At 43.8% G+C, this 25,805-nt stretch overlaps 1 protein-coding gene across 6 annotated transcripts in view; it reads left to right on the top strand.

The window, feature by feature from the left end:
• The window catches only part of LOC141917768 (kinesin-like protein KIF2A), a 106,246-nt gene extending 82,032 nt beyond the window's left edge, over window positions 1-24,214 (top strand). For 3 of the 6 annotated variants that reach the window (XM_074811219.1, XM_074811217.1, XM_074811218.1), the window contains exons 15-20: window positions 1,090-1,200; window positions 7,010-7,077; window positions 10,117-10,267; window positions 12,275-12,376; window positions 15,717-15,852; window positions 23,264-24,214. In XM_074811219.1, coding sequence (XP_074667320.1) covers window positions 1,090-1,200; window positions 7,010-7,077; window positions 10,117-10,267; window positions 12,275-12,376; window positions 15,717-15,852; window positions 23,264-23,349 — 654 coding nt within the window. In that variant the 3' untranslated portion in view covers window positions 23,350-24,214. Of the gene's footprint in view, window positions 1-1,089; window positions 1,201-7,009; window positions 7,078-8,882; window positions 8,997-10,116; window positions 10,268-12,274; window positions 12,377-15,716; window positions 15,853-23,263 lie in introns of all 6 variants that reach the window. The other 3 variants (XM_074811223.1, XM_074811222.1, XM_074811220.1) reach the window with 3 other exon arrangements.
• The last annotated feature ends 1,591 nt before the right edge of the window (window positions 24,215-25,805 follow it).

Here is a 25,805-nt window from a genome sequence, read left to right on the forward strand (position 1 = left end):
ACTGTAGAACTATTCATGTAACACAAAAGCCATTCCATCTGTTTGTCCTGCTAAAAGCAGAGCTGTAATATGAAAAGATTTTGATGTACAGTTGTTTGAAGAAGTTCTGTTTGTAAACAGGTTAAAACTGTACCAAGGAAGCCCTGAATCTGAAGAGATACCTGTACACAAAGTATTAAGGCAAAGCCAGAAACTGGAATTTATGATCAAAATATGACAACAACAGCAAAACAGAAATTTAAACTTTCTTTCTGTAAGAAGCAATTTATTAGCTGATGTTAGAACTCTGAGTGGGCAGAAGTAATGTTTAGATTAGTGTGATTTTGGTTTGCACTGTTGAACTTAGTTGCTGCTGTAACTTCTATAGTAATTTCTTAATATTTACTTCCGTACAGTAAGTATTTCTCTCTGGAACTCTCCAACCAAATGCAAATATTAGTTTAGCCCCGTACCCTTCTTGTGAGTGAAAGGGGAGATGTTATCCCTGTTTTTTCACATGAAGAATATTTTAAAACATGGAAAGACTTACATTTTCAAGTATCTTCCAATACTGAGTACACCAATACAGAACTATACTTACTATGTTTGTGACCTGTGGAAGCTTTCAGAAAGTTTGGGCATGAGTGTTTTCTTCTGAGCTGTAAAGAAAGCCAGTAGTAGAGCCAGAATCAAAGCTACTGCTTTTAACAAATAGAGTTAACGCAAGTCACTGTCCACACTTCTGCTGTCAGAGGCTGTAGATCATTCAGGCTTTTGCAGCTCATAATCAGAAATAGCTGTTAGTCTGGAGATTTAACATCAGCACTGAATTTTTTTGTTGTTGGATACAATATATGTAAACATTTTGGATGAGATTCAGAAAGTTTTTAGGCTCCTAAGTCCTTTTTAAGTTCCTGACTCTCTACTGAACTCAATGAGAGGGTAAAAGCCTAATACTTCTTGAATTCAAGGTTTAATAGTAAATTTTAATATCATCTTAGAGGACAGCAACATAACTGAGGTATATATTTTCTGATTTTGAATTACATTTGTATTATGTATTTTTCTTTAACATGGTTTGAATAAATATAAACCTGTTTGTTCTTTCAGGAGTGCATTAGAGCCTTGGGCCGAAATAAACCTCATACACCATTCAGAGCAAGTAAACTTACTCAGGTGCTAAGAGATTCATTCATAGGAGAAAACTCTCGTACCTGTATGGTAAGTTTTTTTTAACAATTGCAAAGAGAAAAGAAGCTGGGAATTTAGGATCTTATGTTTAGAACTGGTCACTTGCTACTGGCAATGTGTTAGACTTAAGTTTATACATTAGCTGACACTACATTTGGAGTGAGTCTTTCAGAAGAGACATTTCAGATAACTTACTCCCCATTTTTTATTGGCTTTTCTTATTGCTTGTTCTAGTTTTCTAGCTAGGCCCACAGCTAGAAGCACTTCTAGCTTGAGGGGTTTTTTGTTTGATTGTTTTTAATAATGTCTTAATTATATGAGACTATTGTTTGTTGAATCAGAATTTTGAAAAAGATGGTGTAGACTGGAAGTATAGTGGTGAGTTATGATCTTTAAATGACAAGGGCAAATTTAGAATTGGTATCAAAGGCATCAGAATATGCTCTATGCTGTTGAGGGGAGAAGTAGTTGGGACAGATGGGATGAATAGTTGTGTACCGTATAAATGTGTATTTGCATCAATCTGAAAAACAGAATTCTTCTGTCAGATGGTAGAAAGGACAGATAAAAGCACAAAGGTCCAGTGGTTTCATTTGTGCATCCTTAACGTTTCTCCTTATGGAAATATGGAAACTCTATGCAGTGGACACTGACTGTTAGGCTTGTTTGCTGTGGTGGGTTGACCTTGGCTGGCTGCCAGGTGCCCACCAAGCTGCTCCTCAGCAAGATGGGGGGGGAGAAAATAAGATGGAAAAAACTCATGGATCAAGATAAAGGCAGTTTAATAAAGCAAAGGCTGTGCATGGAAGTAAAGGAAAAGAAAAGATTTATTCTCTACTTCCCATCAGCAGGCGATGTCCAGCCACTTCCTGGGAAGTAGGGCCTCAGTACGTGTAGCAGTTGCTCTGGAAGACAAACACTGTAATAACAAATGCCCCTTCTCCTCCTCCTTTCTCTCAGCTTTGATTGCTGAGCAGATGTCATATGGTATGGAATATCCCTTTGGTCAGTTTGGGCCAGCTGTCCTGGCTCTGTCCCTTCCCAAGCACTTGCCCACCCTCAGCCTACTGGCCTTTGGGGGGAGGGGTTGGGAGAGGCAGCCTTGATGCTGTGGGAGCACTGCTCAGCAGCAGCCAAACACTGGTGTGTTCTCAACACCTTTCTAGCTACCAATACAAAGCGCAGCACTATGACGGCTGCTGTGGGGAAGGTAACTCCATCCCAGCCAGATACAATACAGGACTTCCAGGACAGCGTTCAGTGTTGCAGCATCTGTAGGGCACCCACTGCACTGTGCACCCCTCTGGACCCTGCTAGGCCACCGGAAGTGCCTTGCGGTTTCACGGAGAGCTCAGAAATCTGGGTTAAAAACCTGTATCAGCAGGGATGGGGGAGCAGGCACAGGTAAAGGCAAACCTGCTATTCTTTGGTCTGGGCAGCACAAATCTCACTGCAGCACCTTCTCCTTAGTGATGTCAGGAGACAGGGATGCAGGTTCAGACATTACCTGTGGCCCAGCTCTGTGAGACCGGGCACCCGTCTTCAGCGCAGCAATGGCAGCACACCAACCCAGCACCCCACCAACTGTGGGGATGGGAAGCTCTCACTAAATAAAACAAGTTGCTTCCCTAACTGATTAAAACCTGACCTAAACAGCAGAGGTTATCAGGAAATGACCTGGCCATTGGACTTGTTTACAAATGACAAAAAAATCTCTATCACTTCACTAAAGCAAAAGTAAGAGGCCACAACCTCCCTTCTGGTGAGGCAGGGAACACCCAAGACCACTTTCCCATGCCCACTTAAAGCGTGGTGGGAATATTAGTCTGCCTTGCTATGGCAATGGGGCTCTTGCCACCAGGTGGAGCCACCCCTGTGGCAGCAGCCACCAGGAAGGCCTGGCTGCCAGGGCAACAACACCTGTCTTCACAGGATCGAAGTGGTCACGGTGAAACACAAGTGCCCGTTACCTCTGACCCACCCCCACCACTGGATCCATGTATACATGATATACATGTATCTACACACACATTTTATATACATACCTATCTTGTAGAATCATAGAATCACAGAATGGTTTGGGTTGGAAGGGACCTTAAAGATCATCTCGTTCCAGCCCCCCTGCCATGGGCAGGGACACCTTCCACTAGCCCAGGTTGCCCAAAGCCCCGTCCAACCTGGCCTTGAACCCTTCCAGGGAGGGGGCAGCCACAGCTTCTCTGGGCAACCTGTGCCAGGGCCTCACCGCCCTCACAGGGAAGAATTTCTTCCTTATATCTAATCTAAATCTACGCTCTTTCAGTTTAAAACCACTACCCCTTGTCCTATCACTACACTCCCTAAGAAAGAGTCTCTCCTCATCTTTCTTGTAGGCCCCTGTACTGGTTTGAGTGAGTGGTGGGGGTTTTTGGTACCAGGGGAGGGTGCTACAGCAGTGGCTCCCTGTGAGAAGCTTCTTGAAGCTCCTCCAGCTCCAAGTTAGACCCGCATTTGCACCAAGGCCGAGCCAATTAGCTGCACCTCTGCGATAACGTATTTAAGAAGGGGAATCTGGGAGGAGTTGTGGGAGTTGGGAGGAGGAGTTGTGAGAAGAACATCTGTGTGATCAGTGAGGTCAGTGGAAGAAAGGAGGAGAAGGAGTGGGAGATGTGCTGGTGCAGAGCCCCCCTGCAGCCTGTGGTGAGAGGGCAGGCTGCCCCCCTTGCCGCCCATGGAGGTCACCGGTGGAGCAGATGCCCACCTGCAGCCTGTGGAGGACCCCACACTGAAGCAGGTGACTGCTTCCGATGAAGGCTGGGACTCTGTGGGGAGAAGCCCCTGCTGTTGTAGTTTGGCGCTGCAACACACAGGGGTGACCCATGCTGGAGCAGCCTGGGAAATGCTGCAGCCCGTGGGAGGGACTCATGTCGGAGAAAATTTGTGGAGGACTGTCTCCTGTGAGAGGGGAACCATGCGGGAGCAGGGGAAGAATGCCAAAAGTTCCCCCCCAAAGGTGAAAGAAGCGGCAGAACTGACCGCACCCCCCCATTCCCTGTGCCACTGGAAGGGAGGAGGTAGAGATATCGGGAGCAAAGCTGAGCCTGGGAAGAAGAGAGGGGTGGGGGGGAAGGTGTTTCAAGATGTAGTAATGCTTCTCGGGGTACTATTCTGTCTGTTAAGTGTTGTTGTTGTTAGTGTCTATATTAAATTTATGTTCTTTTTTCTTCCCCTAATGAGTCTGTCTTTTGCCTGTGACCTTAATGGATGAGATCATCCCTCTCTGTCCTTATCTCAATTCCTGAGCCTTTTGCTTTAATTTCACCTTCTCATTCCTGAGGGGGAAGGGGGCAGTGAGTGGCTGCGTGGTTCTCAGTTGCCCTCTCAGCTCAAACCATGACAGCTGGCTTTAAGCACTGGAAGGCCTCTATAAGGTCTCCCTGGAGTCTTCTCTTCTCCAGGCTGAACAACCCCAACTCTCTCAGCCTGTCCTCACAGGGGAGGTGCTCCAGACCCCGATCATCTCCGTGGCCTCCTCTGGACTTGCTCGAGCAGGTCCATGTCCTTCTAATGTTGGTGCCCCCAGAGCTGGGCACAGTACTGCAGGTGGGGTCTCACGAGAGCAGAGTAGAGGGGGAGAATCCCCTCCCTCGACCTTCTGGCCACACTTCTCTTGATGCAGCCCAGGACACAGTTGGCTTTCTGGGCTGTGAGCGCACATTGCTGGCTCATAGTCAGTTTTCCATCCACTAATACCCCCAAGTCCTTCTCCGCAGGGCTGCTCTCAATCCACTCATCGCCCAGCCTGGATTTGTGCTTGGGATTGCCTTGACCCATGTGTGGGACCTTGCACTTGGCCTTGTTGAACTTCATGAGGATTGCACGGGCCCACCTTTCCAGCCTGTCCAGGTCCCTCTGGATGGCACATCCCTTCTCTCCAGTGTCAACTGCACCACACAGCTCGGTGTCATTGGCAAACTTGCTGAGGGTGCACTCAATCCCACTGTCCATGTCTCCAACAAAGATGTTAAACACACTGGTCCCAATACTGACCCCTGAGGAACGCCGCTCATCTCTGCTTTCCAATTGGACATTGAGCTGTTGACCACAACTCTTAATGTCAGCAGCAGGATGAAAGAGAGGACCATGTCACGTCCTGCTCAGATGAGGGAGACAAGTGATTTAGATTTGTAAATCCCCAATGGAGTGGACAACGGTGAGATAAGTCTCAAAGTCCAGACATCTATTAACTTCCCACAGTGTACTAATTGGATACATGATAATTGGCTAAGTATATAACAAGTTGTGGCAAGCAATACAGTATGCCTTGCATTGCTTAATGGTAGTGAAGGAAAAGGGGAAAAAGGAAAGGAGGGAGATGGAAAGAATAGAGGAATAGAGATCACCAGTCTGGGTTCCTGCATTGGTCCCGTACGAGTTTGTCAGGGATGCATCTGTCTTCTTCACTTCTTCATGTCTTCTCTTTTCTTTCTATATTTCACTCCTCACCCTCCCTCAATTTATACACCCTTTCCTTGGGTCCGTCCCCTAGGTCGACCCACATACCTACGTATCCCATGTATGGGGAGGGGTAAGGTGCTTCATGGGATGATGTAATTAGCATGATCATGTTAACACCCCTGCATATGCTAATGAAGACTGACTTTAATATGCATTTTGTGGATAATGAAGCAAAGGTCATTCACCAGACAGATGGCCCTTGAAACTTTACAGGATGCCCCAGAGCAGAACTGTCCTGTCTCCACAGGGCTCCCCCCTCCAGCTGCATCCTGTGTTATCTAGGCAGCCTTATCAGCTCCAAACTCCACACTGTCCACCCTGTGACTATAGTTTCATTACTTGTGAGTCTTTGAGACATTCCTTGGCTTGGAGGGCCTCTGCTCCCCCCCATTCCTTATCCCTCTTGGGCCTTTTTTTTCTCGCAGGCCTGTTTCTCTCAGGCCCTGTTTTTGGGGAGTTACAAGTCATCTCTCACAGACCGGGATTATCTAATCTTCATCAGTTTCAGTTTTCTGATGCTGTGCTGCCAGAAAAAATGTTAGTGTGTAGAATCATAGAGGTGTTTGTCCTCGGTAGTGCCTTTACGGCTCTCCTGAAAGGAGCACAGATGAAAAAATTGGACTACTGAGAGAAGCTAGGACAAATAATGATGCCACTGTTGCCTGATCACAGTTATTATTTTCACTGCGTGCTGAAAAGAAGGTGAGATCTTCAGGGTATTTTATTCAACTGGAAAAGGAAAGACTTATACATTCCAGGTATGTTTGATTAGTTAGCTATCAAGTATTATTTACAGATAATGTCCAATTCATTAAAAAAATATAAATCTTTACTTAGGAAAATAGTTAAACACATGCTTATCTTGAATATTATTAATTACAGTTTTGGACCATGGCCAAAATAGGTCTCTCAAATAAGTATACAGTCTGCTTGAATGGAGAACAGCCTACTATATATATATATAAATAATCTGGTAATTGTTTGCAGGATACATTAGGCTTACTTTCTACTAAGTTGCATATTTTCCTTTTTGAGGAGTCTTTTTTTTTATTGGAGTTTTGCATTTACATATTATGTTCCGAAGACTGTGAGATGGGGGAGATTGACTGAAATTTCTATGAATTCCTAATGTTTCAGGTATGGTTGAAAAAATTAAATTGAATCTTTGACTTGACATCTCTGTTCTTGAGAGGTCATTGTATTAGGACATCTGTACATAGGAGACATTTTTTGTAGAACATCTCAAATGGAAGTGGAGATTAAAAAAAAAAAGTTAATTTTAATTCATCTACCCTTTCATCTGTACAAAGCAATTTATTAATGCCTGGTTTGTTTTCTTCAGATTGCTACAATTTCTCCAGGGATGGCATCATGTGAAAACACTCTAAATACATTGAGATACGCAAATAGGTATGGAAAATGTTATTGCTTATAGCTATACTGGCTGTTGCTCACTGATGCATGGAATACTGTTGTTCCATGATGTGTAATTATTTTAACTACTTGAATAATTTTAGCATACTTGCATTTCTTAATAAGATTAAAACCAAAATACTGACTACTGATTCAGGCTCACATTTAATTTAATTTGTCACTTCTTACAACCATTACAAGAGAATCAATAGAAACTGCATTTAAGCCATTATCCAGAGATGGATATAGTGTGGATTGCAAGGAATCTGGGAGATGCCCTTATTAGTTTTGCCCCTTCTCTGGAGGCATCACCTCTTGTATTAGGGGTAGTCGGTTTTCATGATGATTCCCTGGGGTGTTAGCTGAAATACCTTTCTGCAATGTGATTTTTCATCCCCTTGGTGGAATTGCATTCAGTTGCCAGCCTGTTTCTTTTATATATATCATATCATATCATATCATATCATATATAGATCTATCTCAACTAGTTTATTTTTATGAAAATTCTGCAGTTGCTGTGGCCCAAATTTTATACTTCCCAACTTCAGGCAAATATCTGAGACCCCTAACTAAAGAGTCAGTTAATCCAACAGTGACGTTATAATCAGTGTAGAGGAATTAGTGCCTCCAGAGGCTAATGCAGCACCTCTGAGACCTGTACTGCTCTCTGAAAGTGTTCATCTCTTCGGTGAGTGTGAAAGGAGCCTACCCCAGCTGCAGTTCTCCTTAGTTTAAGGTCTGTGGAGATGGGGTCCTGCATGTGCCTGCAGTCAGACCTGTGACCCAGACATCCACCCCTGCTTTGCTGCAAAGAACAAAGGACGCAAACAAGCTTCTGGGCCATCAGAAAGCCTGGTTTTGCCAGAAGAGGCTACCATCTAGTGGCCTGCTTGCCCCAGTGAAAGATAGGGCAGAACCACATCTGCTCCTGGCTTGGCTGGGCACACCCCTGCCAGTCGTTAATTGGGCACAAAAGGCTGCTTGGGAAGCTTACGCCCGCTCCTCTCTGTATCCAAATGTCTTTGTGTTTGGATCAAGGGAGTTAGTAGCAAATCTGCCTGGCTTGGACCACTCTGTGCAATTTCCTTCCTGGTGAGAAGGGGGCATCTACTCCCCTGCTTACAGTAACATAACGACTGCACATTCATCAAGATTTGTTGGATCTTTCTATCCCTTATAGAATACGCATTGCTGATGTGACTCCAGAAAAAGACACTGCAAAACAAATTAAATACCTATTTCTAGCATACTAAATTGTTGTGCTGAAACTGTTTCTTCCCCTTGGTGTTAAATTTGTATGTTGTTATGGAGTAGATGCTTATCACTGTAAAGTTGCTTCATGTGTTTTGTGTAGTATTTTAATTTTTTCTAGCAATATATCATTTTCATAGTACAATTAGTTTTTAGATGCTGAACACCAGTGTCTGCACAGTGTAAGACAGGGGGCAGTATAGAATTTAAAGTATTGTGGTGGTGTGATATATTAAAAGGAGCAGTTTAATGTAATATTAAATGTAGAGCAAATTTTGTTAACTGCACAAACTGAAATCTGGAATTACTCTTCTGAAAAAATTGCTATTATAGTCTCCTGCAAATTAGCAGAACTGGTTTTGTTCAGTTTTGTTAGTGATCTGTAACTATTTGCAGAAAGTTTAAATATGTCAAAACTCTTACTTGTGTTATAATATAAAAATAATTTTGTTGTTAAGCTATTAAAGAACAATGCTAAACAAAGAGTTGTCATTTTAACTGTGTTTATGAGAACATTTTTTTTTAATTTGCTGCTGTATTTTGCTGCGCAGAGTAAAGGAATTTGGAATTAGTCCTTTGGACATTCCCTTCTCACAGGGTAGTGGCAGTCGCTCTGATGTGTCTCCTTCCTATGAGTATGACGACTTTTCTCTTTCAGTCACCAGGTCTACTTCATTCTATATATTTATTTTTAAGTTTTCTTTTTGGCAATGTAATTTTACAGACCAACCTTTCATTAGTCCCCTTGCCTTGAGTCACACATTGCTTTTATTTTGTTTGGCAGGTGATGGTTCTGCATGATCTGCAACCATCTTCCCACTATTTTGTTCACCCTCTAAACATCCACACTCTGTATCCAGGCTTGCTACCTTTCTTCATACATTTAAAAAAAAATATTGGTGAAGTCGCCTTTGTACATTTAGTGGACCAAATCTGACAAGTCTGTGTTTAGGGTAATTTGAATATGTCTAATTAAAAAAGAAAAACATTTTAATACGTATATATTTTTAAAACTTTTCATCACTCCAAAGATGAATGAAATACAGTTTCTGTTGTAGTAAATATGTGCTACTTGAAAAAAAAGAATTTCCCCTTAAAAAAATGAAAAATTTGTTCTAAAACTTGCTATACATGCAGACTTCGATGTGTCTGTTTCATAAACGTTCTTTTAAATGGGCTTTCTTTGGACAGAATCATTATCAATTTTTAAACTATTTTCATGCTGCAAGAGCCTAACATTTTAATAAGATATTTTCACCTTTGAAATTATTTTAATTAAAGGATCTATTCATTCTCTGGGATACTTGGTTGCAAATGATTTTCTTCAGAATGCTTTGTGGATTTGCTTATAACAGCTAGTGGGGTACTGATTGACTAATTTTTTTAAAGCACAATTGTGTGCACAGAAAAAGAAAGATGGTCAGGTTTAGGGTGCTGAATGAACTTTTCTTTCAAATATTATTCATTGTTAAGGAGTTAATATTGAGGGTTTGAAGATTTTTGTCCTCTTAACAGTTAATGAGTAGTAAGATTTCAATCAAAAAATGCCCCTTGCTAGAAGATGGACTGTAATCCATCTGCAAGTAGTTGAAATTCAATGGTCTATGCTTTTTAGGAGTTGGACTAACATCTTTTTGTCATTGAAAGTACATTAAATTTGTGAGGCTGACATCATCATCCTTATTAAATTAATAAAATTGCACATAAACCCATAGAGCTTTATTGGTTGTGACTCTTTTGCACATGAAGTTACTAATTTACAAATTAAATCTTTTCTGATTGTAGGGTGAAGGAGCTGATGGCTGAGCCTAGTGCTTCACAAAATATCCTTCCCATTATACACCATGCTCCAAATCAGATCAATGACTTGGAGACACAGTGGGGTGTGGGGAGCTCTCCTCAGAGAGATGATCTCAAACTGCTTTGTGAACAAAACGTGAGTGGTTTACAGCATTGCATGGAAAGAGGTGATGATAAATACAGTGGCAGAACAAATCCAGAGTAATGTGTATTTATAGCCTGTTAGCAATATTGTTAAGTAGATACAGCATGCCCCTTCATCTTTTTACTTTATGGTATTATGTTCATTCCCATACACAAAAAAAAAGGTTCCTTGAAGAGTGAGAGGAGAGTGTTTTACTTTATCTTCCTTGCTGATTAGGGCTTTTAATGTCTAGGCAGGGTCTGCTCTGGGCTCTTGTGTTTTGTAGTGTGCATTTTTCCAGTGTAGCTTCGTCTCTTATATAGGTAGTTAGAAGTAGCCTGGGAAATGTGTCCATGTTATTTAACACTCCTGTGTTTTTGACCATTACTTTCCCTGCATGCAATACCTGTTTCAAGCGAGTTTGCCTTTCTCTGCATTTAGAAATCTGGCTACCCATTATTCCTCTTCCCAACATCCTGATTTTCATGGAGTGAAACCCTAGAGCAATGTTTGGGAGAGCGTCACATCGTGTTCCCAGGATGTCTCCCTGGACTGCATGAGTGGAGAGCTGGGACTGAGAAGCATCTTCTAAAGGGCATTTTTCCCTCACTGCTGATTATCAGCTCTAGTCCTGGTTCCTTAAATATTCAGTGGGGATTAAAACTTGGTTTGTGAAAATGCTGATGAAAGAAAAGAAAAATCCTTACTACCCTAACTTATTTTTCTCAAGACTCTATGCCTTCTCAAACACCTCTTCATGGTGGTTGCTGTATTTCTCATTTTAGTAACTGGCTCTTCTTCCAGGACTCTATTTTATAAGAACATGCTAGTGATTCCTAGAGCTTCCCACTGGACAGTCCTTCCAGACAGATATACTTTCATATCATACTTTTTCATTGTTCATGTGGAATTCAATTAAGCTTTACAATCTGTTTTTAAAAATATTTTAAAGGCATGGTATAAGGAACCATACTGTCTTGCTAAAACATTAATTGCAGCCTACCTAGTGCTTTCCCCTTTGATTGTTAACTATTTATGTTTAAAGAAGTCCTGTTTGTCCCAGTTTGTAAATCCATGTTGTGCATTCTTCTAATGTATTAATTACTACATACATTTAGATTTTTCACTTTACATTTATTCCACTTTTTTTCCCCAAGGATTAATTTAATTTTGATTTCCTAAAATGTATTGAATGTAATTGGTGTTCTCTTTTTTGAAAATTGTGGTCTGTCTATTGCGGTATGTACAACAAAAAGCCTGATGGAAAATTATGGGAGATACAGACATGCGTATGATCACACGGTGATTATGCAATGCCAACTTTAATATGGTGGACAAGTCTTTTATACTGCAGGTGAAAATCACAAGATACAATCACATGGTACAATTCTTTCTGATTGGACAGTTAGCTTTGCGCATGCTCCTTAAGCTCTCTTCTGATTGGCTGAGAACTGCCACCTCGACATTGTACAAACTTCTTCTCTGCCCAGACCCACACCCTGAAGTTGTTTAACTTCCTGGGTTCTTCCTCATTCTTCCAGGGTCATTCCCTCATCACATCCTCGCAGAAGCTGAGGCTTTGCCAGTCTTGCTCATATGCAGGATTGCTCACACGTCCATTTTCTCGCAGGGACTCCTTCCGAATCCCCACAGAAAATGAGTTTTCTGTAGGTGTTAAAACCTACTAGAAATTAGCATTCTTCCCTTGTGACTTCCTCCTCCCACTATTATAACTTGGGTTTATTTCATGTGTAATATTCTGTTTTCCAGTATTCACTAGGATTAATGGCTGGAAATTTTTAATAAATATGAATTAAATTTAACTCTGTGAACATTTTGAATTTATTGCCCTCCCCTCATTTCTGGAGATTTTCTTGTTAGAAGTATTAAGTTCTATTTTTGACAGGTTCTGCTTTCTGCATATTTTTTTTCATGTTCTGTAATGGGATGGATCACATTCAATATATTTCCTGTAGCCACAGTTCTTTCCAGACTAACAAGCTTAGCTATTGTTTTTAGGAAGAGGAAGTTTCTCCACAGTTGTTTACTTTCCATGAAGCCGTGTCACAAATGGTAGAAATGGAAGACCAAGTAGTAGAAGACCACAGGGCTATCTTCCAGGTAAAAGATGGAGCTCTACTTTGTTTTATCCTAATCTAGGAATTCAGGTTTTCCCAATGAAAGTGCATACTCTTGAAGATGTAGGATATCATCTGGTCATTCTGCTGCTGTCAGAGATTTTTAAATTGTTTTACTACGCTAAACCCATTGTAGCAAACAAATAGGAACAGATGTTTAGATGCCATAACCATTAATCTTTGTCCCCATGATGAAAGAGAAGCATATTTTTCTACCACTCCAGAAATTTAGTAAAATTTTCCTTTTCTTCTCAACAAACATTCCTAAATAGAATTCATTGTTCATGGTAAGAAAAGTTGCTATTTTCTTTTTACTATTTTAACTACTTCCTATATTTTCTGTGTTAGTCCTTTTCCAGCATTAGTGACTGTTTTTTCTAGTTGCAGGGAGCTTACTCAGATTGGTCTTGAAATTTTCAGTTTCACTGTCTAATCTATGCCAATATTCCCATGCCAAATCTGGCAATTAATAGTAATGTCTCTATATAGTAATGCCTCTATCAATCAGCACCATTTCTGTTTGGTCATCTCTCTCTGAGAAACTGCGATACTCCCTCCAAGTATCTCCTCTAAATATCCTTCTGTGACATCTTCCTCTGAGATACTGAGATCCAGAAGAAACAAATGTATTTCTAACTGCCTGTTTGCTTTTTACAGATGCATACAGGTTTTCACTTGCTATTAGTCAGGGTCTTTGCAAGCAATACTGCCCACACAGTGTAATGCTGGTCAGTGCCACGGAGCCCTTTACATTCACAAAATAAATTGTAATAATAAGTTACTAGTTTTCATAAAGAAATGTAAGTTTCTTCTGTTCATAACCTTAGAGTCTTTAGGCAGTGTCCTGGTTTGAGCCCAGAGGGCAACTGAGCACCATGCAGCTGCTCGCTCATTCCTTCCCCCTCAGGGGTGGGGAGGAGGAAATAAAACAAAAGGCTCAGGGATTGAGACAAGGACAGGGAGGGATGACTCGCCCATTATGGTCACGAGCAAAAGAAAGACTCGATTGGGGAAGAAAAAAAACATCAATTTAATTTAAACACCACCCCTACTAATTTACCAATTGGAGTAGGACAGTGAGAAATACAACCACATCTTAGAAACACCTTCCCCCCACCCCTCCCTTCTTCCTGGGCTCAGATTTGCTCCAGATTTCTCTACCTCCTTCCCCTGAGCGGCGCAGGGGGCAGGGGATGGGGGTTGTGGTCAGTTCATCACCTGTTGTCTCTGCTGCTCCTTCCTCCTCAGGGGGAGGACTCCTCACACTCTTCCCTGCTCCAACGTGGGGTCCCTCCCATGGGAGACAGTTCTCCACAAACTTTCTCAGACATGAGTCCTTCCCATGGGCTGCAGCTCTTCACGAACTGCTCCAGCATGAGTCCCTCCAGCAGGCTGGCATCCTTCCAGTGACCAACTGCTCCAGCCCAGGCTTCCCTCAGAGTCCTGGCCTTCTTTGGGTGCAGCTACCTGCTCTGGTGTGGAGTCCTCCATGGGCTGCAGGTGGGCATCTGCTCCACTGATGACCTCCATGGGCTGCAGGGGCACAGCCTGCCCTCTCACCACGGGCTGCAGGGGAGTCTCTGCTACAGTGCACCTCCCCCACTTCCTCCTCCTTTCTTCCACTGACCTTGGTGTTTGCAGAGGTGTCCTCTTCGCAACTCCTCACAACTCTAACTCCTCCTTCCAGGTTCCCCTTCTTAAATATGTTATCACAGAGGCACAGTCACTGTCACTAACTGGCTCAGCCTTGGCCAGAGGCTGATCTGACTTGGAGCTGGGGGAGCTTCAAGAAGCTTCTCACAGCAACCACCACTGTAGCCCCCTCCCCCGCTACCAAAACCTCACCACACACATACAAACCCAACACAGGCAGGCTGTCTATTTGGTGCATCTGCTGAAAGAAAACAACAAAACATTAAACCCGTAGGGAATATACACATCTCCCCAATTTAGATATCTAACTTAGTGGAACATTGGTGTGTGTTCATGTAATACAGTAGGATGCTAAATAACACATTTTACAACAGATGTAGAGATTTAGTTATTGTGAAACATTAGCTCTGAAGTAAAACATGCAGAAATGTGAAAGTCTTATGCCATATGCCGTAGCTGTATCCTAATGCTTGCAATTTCTGGAAAGACAAGCTGCATTAGTTTAAGATGTTACTGCCTCTATGTGTCCATCTGGTCTTATGCTGAAGATTACTGCTCCTCCCAGCAGTCATTAGAAGGAAATGTGTCCAAGCCTCAGATCCCTTTCTTCACAGCATGGCTTGTTAGTTTATGCTATGGGTGGAGATGGGCTGCACCAATACAAAATCTACAAGCTGTAACGTGCAGAAATTGTCTTCTGTCAGCTCTCTCCTGGAAGCTGTTGATTCTGGGATACAAAACATCCTATCCTACCAAAAATGTCTAAAATAGATCAACTGAATGAATTGTGCTCTAGAGATGTTGGTCTTCCTTTGTTTCTTGGATATACTAGTTTACATTAGATGAGATGAATCCTATCCCAATGTGAGCTCCATCTGTCCTGAAAGCCAACAAAACATACATGGAATTTGCACTATGTTTTCAATATTATTTGGACTACTGAGCACAGAGCGAAAGACTTAATTTTAGTATTTCAGGCCCAGCATGCCTAGAACTGTCAGCTGCTTTCTTTTTTTTTAAATCAAAGCATTTCCAATGGGATCAGTTCTCCTGATCACAGCTTTGCATGTTTCTGTGAGCTTTAAGCTCCTGGTTGCATTCTTCTTTGCTGCAAGACTTTTTTTCTTTTTTTTCACCTTTTTTTTTTTGTAATATTCGGAGTGCAATCTGTCTGGAGAGTTAGCTCATGCAATAGGGAGCTTAAAATAGCCCTTATTTTATACAGTTTCTCTCAAAACTGGTTTTGATTATGGACAGAATTATCTTGGCTCCTTGACTGTGATTATAGTCAATGGCAACCAGCCCATACTTAAAATTGAAGCCTGGCTTCAAAGTTTGATATCTGCTTAAGGGGACATAACCATGACGTAAAGTTCTGAGTTTCTTAGCTTTACAACCACCTAATGTTCAGAATTTGAAGAGAACTGGGGTAGCTGGGGTTTATTTGTTGATGAAATGACCATTGGAGTTAAGAAACTGTGTAGAAAACATACAGTTTTGCTGAATTAGGAATAAGGATTCATTTTAGGATTGAAATCTGTTATAGTGGGGTGACTAGACAGTAAAAGCATGGTCTTCTTGAGAAAAGGAGTAATTCAGCTCTTTGTCTTGAAATTTATCTTGAAATTTTACTAATGTATTCAGTCTTTTTTTTTTAAACTTTTATCTAGGAATCTATTAGATGGTTGGAAGATGAAAAAGCTCTTCTTGAGATGACAGAAGAAGTAGGCTATGATGTGGATTCTTATGCTACCCAACTTGAAGCAATTCTAGAGCAAAAAATTGATATTCTGACCAAACTTAGAGGTAGATTGCTTTTAATCACTTCTGTGTGCATTTTCATATGCCATGGAGACTTGCAGTAATAATGAGGAGAAATAAAAGACTGTGGTTATGTTTTGGGGTCTTTTTTTACCTTATGCTGTTCTGTAATGTTCTGTGGAAGGAACATTTATTCTGCTGCCTAAGAACAAATATACATCTGTGTTCAGTTCATCCTGTTTAAAGGAAAAGTCTCTGCTTTACCTCCAGGAAGTATAAACTTGATTCTGCAACTTTGCTTGTTTTTTTTTTCCTTTGTTCCAAAACAATAAAGGAAGGAAAAAGAAAATCCAAAAGAACTGTATGGAAAAAAAAGAAGGTAATGCAATGAGGAAAAAGTAGTAGGAACTCCCAGTTCCTGCCCTACTGCACTCTGTAGGGTAGCAGGGAGCCTGCTGTTATTTTTCAGTCTGTGCTTAAGAGTTGCACTGAGCTCTGAGTAGCTTGGCTGTTAGCCTACTTTTATCCTCAGCAGCCTTTCTGCTGGAATTTTGACAGCCTCTCTGTTGAAAAACAAACTGCAGATATTTCTTAGTTCCCAAAACTGACTCTTCCACTGGTCTTCTAAAATCAGCATGTCAGCTTGGTACCTCATGGAGATGAATTTTTCATTTTAGTTTCTGTATCTATCTGGATTCCAGCAGACATGCTATACTGGTAAAAATTCAAGGGTGGGGGTTTTTTTTGGATCTGTGTTAGAAAACTCCTTATAAGATAAAATGTGGCCTGTTTGCCTTGTAAGGCACATATTGGCACTAGTATACTTTAGCAAAAAATTAGATGTACATTCCTTTGCTTCTTATGGATAATGTCTTCCTCTTCAGGAAAAGACAATTTGAGACACCAGGAGTGAAAAAACAGTTTAGGTGACTCCCGGTTCTTACAAAACTTATTAGATACTGCTTTTGAAACAAGATACTGGAGGTAAAGGATATCTAAGAGACCCTTGCATCTTTACAGACAGCATGATACATGTATAGCTTTACAGGATGGAAGAACTGTTAAGTCAAAGATTCTTTCTCTCAGTAATTCCCAAAGATAATTTCTCCCAGTATTATGCTCATGGCACATAATAGTCACTGAATATTTCAGCTTTTATTCCTGTCACTTTGGGACTGACTTTTTTAATGCTATCTTTTTTGTTACCTTCTTACCATTCTTGGGCATATTATTGGGGAATGGGGAGGGGGGGGGAATAGAAATATGCAAGTATGCCATACTTCCTTTCTCAGGTTTCTCCCATTCTTGTGCTAGTTACGAGGAAACGAATGAATGATGCATTTATCTATTAACGTACAAAATCTAATCACAAAAGCTTTTGACACTGTCCCGTACAACATCTTTGTCTCTAAAATGGAGAGACGTGGATTTAACAGATGGACCCCTTAGTGGATAAAGAATTGGCTGGATGGTCACACTCAAAAGAGTTGCAGTCAACAGCTCGATATCCGGGTGGAGACCAGTGACAAATGGTGTCCATCAGGGGTCCATACTGGGACCAGTATTATTTAACATCTTTGTCAGGGACATGGACAGTGGGACTGAGTGCACCCTGAGCAAGTTTGCGGATGACATCAAGCTGTGTGGTGCAACTAATACTCTAGAGGGAAGGGATGCCATCCAGAGGAGGGACCTGGACAGGCTTGAGAGGTGGGCCCGTGCAATCCTCATAAAGTTCAACAGGGCCAAGTGCAAGGTCCTGCACATGGGTTAAGGCAATCCCAAGCACAAATACAGGCTGGGCCGTGAGTGGATTGAGAGCAGTCCTGCAGAGAAGGACTTGGGGGTATTACAGAATCACAGAATTGTCTAGGTTGGAAAAGACCTTGAAGATCATCCAGTCCAACCATCAACCCAACATTAACAGTTCCCAAGTACACCATATCCCTCAGCACTATGTCAACCTGACTCTTAAACACCTCCAGGGATGGGGACTCCACCACCCCCTGGGCAGCCCATTCCAATGCCCAACAACCCGTTCTGGAAAGAAATGCTTCCTAATATCTAGTCTAAACCTTCCCTGGCGCAACTTGAGGCCATTCCCTCTTGTCCTATCGCTTGTTACTTGGTTAAAAAGACTCATCCCCCCTCTCTGCACCCTCCTTTCAGGGAGTTGTAGAGGACGATGAGGTCTCCCCTCAGCCTCCTCTTCTCCAGACTAAACCCCCCCAGTTCCCTCAGCCGCTCCCCATCAGACCTGTGCTCCAGACCCTGCACCAGCTCCTTTGCCCTTCTCTGGACACGCTCGAGTCATTCAATGGCCTTTTTGGAGTGAGGGGCCCAAAACTGAACCCACTCATCGAGGGGCGGCCTCACCAGTGCCGAGTAGAGGAGTAAGATCCCTTTCCTGTCCCTGCTGGCCACGCTATTGCTGATACAAGCCAGGATGCCATTGGCCTTCTTGGCCACCTGGGCACACTGCTGGCTCCTGTTCAGCCGGCTGTCAATCAACACCCCCAGGTCCCTCTCTGACTGGCAGCTCTCCAGCCACTCCTCCCCAAGCCTGTAGCGCTGCTGGGGGTTGTTGTGGCCCAAGGGCAGCACCCAGCATTTGGCCTTATTGAAACTCCTCCAGTTGGCCTCAGCCCATGGCTCCAGCCTGTCCAGGTCTCTCTGCAGAGCCTCCCTACCCTCGAGCAGATCAACACTCCCACCCAACTTGGTGTCGTCTGCAAACTGACTGAGGGTGCACTCAATCCCCTCGTCTAGGTCATCAATAAAGATGTTAAACAGGAGAGGCCCCAAACCCGAGCCCTGGGGGACACTACTCGTGACCGGCTGCCAACTGGGTTTAACTCCGCTCATCACAACTCTTTGGGCCCGGCCATCCGGCCAGTTTTTTACCCAGCAAAGCGTGTGCCCATCCAAGCCTTGAGCAGCCAGTTTCACCAGGAGAATGCTGTGGGAAACGGTGTCAAAGGCCTTACTGAAGTCAAGGTAAACAACATCCACAGCCTTTCCCTCATCCAATAAGCAGGTCGCCCTGTCGTAGAAGGAGATCAGGTTTATCAAGCAGGACCTGCCTTTCATAAACCCATTAGTGGATGGAAAACTGACTATGAGCCAGCAATGTGCGCTCGCAGCCCAGAAAGCCAACTGTGTCCTGGGCTGCATCAAGAGAAGTGTGGGCAGCAGGGCGAGGGAGGGGATTCTCCCCCTCTGCTCTTATCTCGTGAGACTCCCCCTGCATTGTTGTGTCCAGCTCTGGGGGCACCAACATAAGAAGGACATGGACCTGCTTGAGCAGGTCCAGAGGAGGCCACGAAGATGATCAGGGGGCTGGAGCACCTCCCCTGTGAGGACAGGCTGAGAGAGTTGGGGTTTTTCAGCCTGGAGAAGAGAAGGCTCCGGGGAGACCTTATAGTGGCCTTCCAGTGCTTAAAGGGGGGTACAGGAAAGATGGGGAGGGACTCTTTATCAGGGAGTGTAGGGGTAGGATGAGGGGTAACAGTTTTAAAGTGAAAGAGGGTAGATTTAGATTAGATATAAGGAAGAAATTCTTTCCTGTGAGAGTGGTGATACACAGGAACAGGTTGCCCAGAGAAGCTGTGGCTGCCCCCTCCCTGGCAGTGTTCAAGGCCAGGTTGGACGGGGCTTTGGGCAACCTGGGCTAGTGGGAGGTGTCCCTGCCCATGGCAGGGGGGTTGGAACTAGATGATCTTTAAGGTCCCTTCCAACCCAAACCATTCCATGAAAAATTGGGGGGGGAGTAGAATTTCCTCTGCCAGGTTTTAGAATGTATAAAAGTGACTGACTGTACACTAAATCCAATTTTGTATACATCTAAGGATAGTTTGGAAGCTGCTGGGAAGGAAAATGAAGTATGCAGTGTATATTTCCCTATACTCTGTAAGTTAGAAGCAGAATTTAAATGTGAACAGGTTACATGCTGGGAATAGAATCGAATCGAATCAAACAGTTGCAGTGGGAAGGGACCTACAACAATTACCTACAACAACGACTTCAGGGCTGACCACAAATTAAAGTATATTAAGGGCATTGTCCAAATGTCTCTTAAACACTGACAGGCTTGGGGCATCGACCACCTCTCTAGGAAGCCCTTCCAGTGTCTGACCACCCTCTCGGTAAAGAAATGCTTCCTAATGACAAGTCTGAACCTCCCCTGACGCAGCTTTGAACCATTCCCACGCGTCCTATCACTGGATCCCAGGGAGAAGAGCTCAGCACCTCCCTCTGCACTTCCCCTCCTCAGGAAGCTGTAGAGAGCCATGAGGTCACCCCTCAGCCTCCTTTCCTCCAAACTAGACAAACCCAGAGTCTTCAGCCGCTCCTCACAGGACACGCCTTCCAGCCCTGTCACCAGCTTTGTTGCCCTCCTCTGGATGCATTCAAGGACCTTCACATCCTTCTTAAATTGTGGGGCCCATCACTGCACACAGCACTCAGGGTGAGGCCGCACCAACAGTGGGATAATCCCCTCTCTTGACCAGCTGGTTATGCTGTGTTTGATGCACCCCAGGATGCGGTTTGCCCTCTTGGCTGCCAGGACACACTGCTGACTCACATTGAGCTGCTGTCAACCAGCACCCCCAGATCCCTTTCTGCAGGGCTGCTCTCCAGCCACTCCTCTCCCAATTTATACTTGTACCCAGCATTACTCTGTCCCAGGTGCAGAATCTGGCATTTGTTCTTGTTAAATTTCATCCCATTAATCATTGTCCCATGCTCCAATCTATCTAGATCCCTCTGCAAGGCCTCTTGTTCCTCAAGAGAGTCAACAGCACCTCCCAGTTTGGTATCATCAGCAAATTTGCTAATGGTGCATTTAATTCCTGCATCCAGATCATTGATACATATATATTGAACAGAACTGCCCCTAGAATTGAGCCCTGAGGGACACTGCTGGTGACCAGTTGCCAGACAGATCTAGCCCCATTAACTACAACCCTTTGAGCCCTGCCCTTCATCCAGTTCTTCACCCAGTGCTGCTGGGTACCTGATCATCATCCCTCAGTGCTGCGGAAGGTCATGGAGCAGATCATCTGGAGTGCCATCACACAGCACATGAGGGACAACCAGATGCTCAGGCCCAGTCAGCATGGGTTTATGAAAGGCAGGTCCTGCTTGACAAACCTGATCTCCTTCTACAACAGGGTGACCTGCTTATTGGATGAGGGAAAGGCTGTGGAGGTAGTTTACCTTGACTTCAGTAAGGCCTTTGACACCGTTTCCCACAGCATTCTCCTGGCAAAACTGGCTGCTTGAGGCTTGGATGGGCACACACTTTGCTGGGTAAAAAACTGGCTGGATGGCCGGGCCCAAAGAGTTGTGGTGAATGGAGTTAAATCCGGTTGGCGGCCGGTCACGAGTGGTGTCCCCCAGGGCTCGGTTTTGGGGCCACTCCTGTTTAACATCTTTATTGATGACCTAGACGAGGGGATCGAGTGCACCCTCAGTCAGTTTGCAGACGACACCAAGTTGGGTGGGAGTGTTGATCTGCTCGAGGGTAGGGAGGCTCTGCAGAGAGACCTGGCCAGGCTGGAGCCATGGGCTGAGGCCAATTGTATGAGATTCAACAAGGCTCAGTGCCAGGTCTGCACTTGGGTCACAACAACCCCCAGCAGCGCTACAGGCTTGAGGAGGAGTGGCTGGAGAGCTGCCTGGTGTAAAAGGACCTGGGGGTGTTGGTCGACAGCTGGCTGAATATGAGCCAGCAGTGTGCCCAGGTGGCCAAGAAGGCCAATAGCATCTTGGCTTGTATCAGAAATAGTGTGGCCAGCAGGGACAGGGAAGTGATTGTCCTCCTGTACTCGGCAATGGTGAGGCACCTCGATCACTGTGTTCAGTTTTGGGCCCCTCACTGCAAGAATGACATCGAGGTGCTGGAGTGCATCCGGAGCAGAGCAGTGAAGCTGGTAAAGGGAACAAGTCCTATGAGGAGCAGCTGAGGGAACTGGGTGTTTTTAGTCTAGAGAAAAGGAGGCTCAGAGGAGACCTTATCGCTCTCTACAACCACCTGAAAGTAGTTTATAGTCTCTTTTCCTAGGTAAGAAGTGATAGGACAAGAGGAAATGGCCTCAAGTTGTGCCAGGGGAGGTTTAGACTAGATATTAGGAAGCATTTCTTTACAGAACGGGCTGTTAGGCATTGGAATGGGCTGCCCAGGGAGGTGGTGGAGTCCCCATCCCTGGAGGGGTTTAAAAGACGTATAGGCGTAGCACACTTGTAGCGTTATGTTAAAAGTTGGACTCAATGATCTTAAGGGTGTTTTTGCAACCTAAATGATTCTGATTCTATTCTGTTGGACAACTTGTCCAGAAGGATGCTGTGAGGGACAGTATGAAAAGCCTTACAAAAATCCAGAAAAACTACATCCACCGCCTTCCCTTCACCCACTAGGCAGGTGACCTTATCATAGAAGAATATCAAATTAGTTAAACAGAACTTTCCCTTTGTGAACCTGTGTTGACTATGCCTGATGATTGCATTATCCTTTAAATGCCTTTCAACAGCACCCAGTATGATCTTCTCCGTAATTTTTCCAGGAACTGAGGTTAGACTAACAGGGCTGTAGTTCCCTGGGTCTCCCCTCACACCCTTCTTGTAAATTGGAATAACATTGGCCAGCTTCCAGTCAGCAGGGACCTCCCCAGACTCCCAAGACCTTTGGTAGATCTTTGAGAGGGGTCCTGCAGTAACATCCGCTAGCTCCTTCAGTACTCTGGGATGAATCCCATCAGGCCCCATCGACTTGTGAACATTCACCTGATACAGCTGGTCCCTTACAATTTCAGTGTCCACAAATAGAAAGTCGCTGTTACCACACTCTGACTCAGGGGACTGGGCAGCCCAAGGTCTATCAATACTGTTAAAGACTGAGGCAAAAAAAGCACTGAATGTCTCCACCTTTTCTTCATTCCTATTAGTCAGATGGCCATCATCACCAAGTATCAGTCCAATGTTTTCTTTAGACCTCCTCTTGCTATTAACGTACTTAAAAAAACCCTTCTTGTTGTCTGATACAACACCGGCCAGTTTCAACTCTAATTGAGCTTTGGTCTTTCATGTCTTCTCCCTGCATATACGAACCACAGCTCTGTAATCTTCCTGCAAAGCCTGACCTTGCTTCCAGAGACTATACAATTTCTTTTTCCTATTGAGCTGCACAATGCAACTGTGCAGTTTCCAAACCTATCCTGCCTAGAGACAGGGGTAGCATCAAAGAAGGGACTTAAGTTGCTAAGCAACTTGTTTGTATGGTGAGTATCAAATTTAAGCTTATCTCGGTCCTCTTGTAGTTTGTAGCTTCAGCTATTTTTGTGGAGGAATGTTCTTTGTTGTGCATTAGGGCCAGGATGTGGAGTATCATGGCTCAGTTTCAAGATCTATGTTGAGCACAGGCACATCAGTACTCATTCTCTCTTTTTCATTAAAGATAAAGTGAAATCTTTCCGGGCAGCTCTACAAGAGGAAGAACAGGCCAGTAAACAGATCAACCCCAAAAGACCACGTGACCTTTGAAAATGGGCCGCTGCTGCTAAAGGAATGTATGAACCCATACTGTTGTAGCACACATTTGTTACAAAACCCAGTGGCTGTAAGAACTCAACTACTTGAAAGTGTAAAAACATTAGAAATGTCTGTGGAAATGTTCTGTTTCTTATTCGCCTGAATGACATTTTCAGTTTTGTGTGAAATGCTCCTATGTCTACAAAATGCTTCTAGACCAGACAGTACACTCATGCAGGGTTCAGATCTGTGAAGCACTTTTATTTAAAATATTTCATTTACTCAAATTGTGAATTTTGTTTGGAAATATTTGCCATGTTTTAAATAATGAAGGAAAAATGTGGCCATTAAAAAGTCACAGTATTTCCTTTTATCTATGTTCAGTTTTGTTACAAAGACCAGCTGTGCAGTTTCAAATTGTGTTTACATGCATGTACACCTCACTAGTTGTTTTATATAACTTATCTTCTAGACAGCTGTGCTTACCTCTTCCCATTCTGTGCCTTGATGAAGGCTACTTAACCCTAAACATCCTCTTTCTCAAGCACAGCCTTAATAAATAACATTCCTTATTTGTTAATATAAATTACTTCTAGTTTGTGTGCATTTTTAATGTGTTTTGAGATGGGTTTTTTTTGGTGGCTAGTGCATTTCACAGCATGTGCCATATCCTTTGAACAGGAACTGCAAGAACTGTTAGAGTGGACAAACAGCTGTACATTCCATCCTCCTTGTAAAAAATCTGGAATCTAGGTTTATTTGAATACCATAAAGAATAGTTATATAATTCTAACATTTTCTCTGTAATAAAAAAAAAACACAACAAAAAAAATATAAATTAGTCGATGTATAATAAAGGTTAATGTTTAAGTACTGAGGAGAGTTGTATTTTAGTGTAATCATTTCAAGTATCTTTTGGTTTTGGTAGATACTTTTCCTGGGTGGCCTGAAGCTTGGTCTTGCACACTGGGTAATGAACCCTGTTTGAGGGACATTATCACACCATACTGCATACTGTATATCTGCATTATCCTAATGTCCCTCAATTCACCCGGTGAATTCACCCGGTGTGCAAGATGCCAATATACACGCAGAGCAGAGGTATTTATTTATTCCATGTTTGTGCAAAGAGGGGTACTAGGTGGTAATTCCACAAAGCCAGCTGTCATAGTTTGAGCCCAGAGGGCAGCTACTAACTCCCTCCTTTCCCCTCAGGACTGGGAAGGAGAAAATGAAGCAAAAGTCTCAGGAATCAAGATAAGGACAAGGAGGGATGACTCACCCATTATGGTCACAGGCAAAAGACAGACTTGTTAGGGGAAGAAAAAGAACATCAATTTAATTCTAACACTAACAACAGCAACAAGACTTAAAAGAGTAGGACAGTGAGAAGTATAACCACATCTTAAAAACACCTTCACCCCACCCTTCCCTTCTTCCCAGGCTCAGCTCTGCTCCCGAATTCTCTACCTTCTCCCTCCACAGCGGTGCAGGGGACAGGGAAAGGGGTGTGCAGTCAGTCCTGCCACTTCTTTCTCCTCGAGAGGGGGGACACAATAATTCTTACATTCTTCCCCTGCTCCAGCGTGGTTCCCCTCTCATGGGAGACAGCTCTCCATGAACTTTCTCCAACATCGTGTCCTTCCCACAGGCTGCAGCTCTTCTCAAACTTCTCCAGTGTGGGTCACGACCCCCATGGGTTGCAGTCCTCCCAGCACTGAACTACAACAGCGGGGGCTTCTCCCCACAGAGTCCTGGCCTTCTTTGGGAACAGCCACCTACTCCAGCGTGGGGTCCTCCACAGGCCTTAGGTGGGCATCTGCTCCACTGTGGACCTCCATGGGTGGTGGGGGGGGTGGCCCTGCCATCTCACCACAGGCTGTGGGGGATGGTGGGGGGACACCGACCCATCTCCCCCACTTCCTCCCCCTCCTTTCTTCCACTGACTTTGGTGTTCACATAGGTGTCTCCCTCACAACTCCCACTCCTCCACCCAGGTTCCCCTTCTTAAATATGTTATCACAGAGCTGCAGCCTGATACAGAGAAATGACCATTTTCCTTGCAAATTATTTACTTATAGCAACATATGATGATTTCTGAATGTTGCTTAAGAATCCTGCTTGCCCAGACTGTTCTGTGGATTCAGTGTAGCATAGCAGACAGTTAGTGGATTGGCTATGATAAGAAAGTAGCAGGTAGCCCTGGGGTATGAAGTAAAAAGATAACTCACTGATAGCAGCCTCAAAGCCCTCAATGGGCACTTGGGCAAACTAAGATAAGGGGAACTCGAACAAAAGGACACAGAGATACAATCCAGGGAGGATGATCTCGCCGATTTAGGAAGAAGACACCTGGACTTTACCTCACAGCGCATGCCCTGGAAAGAGCGGACACCGTGAAGAAGACCACGTACTTCTTCCCTTGACCACCGAAGACCCTCACCCTATTTCTACTACGCATGCTCAGA

This window comes from Strix aluco, chromosome W, assembly GCF_031877795.1.
Source record: "Strix aluco isolate bStrAlu1 chromosome W, bStrAlu1.hap1, whole genome shotgun sequence".
NCBI lineage: Eukaryota > Metazoa > Chordata > Aves > Strigiformes > Strigidae > Strix > Strix aluco.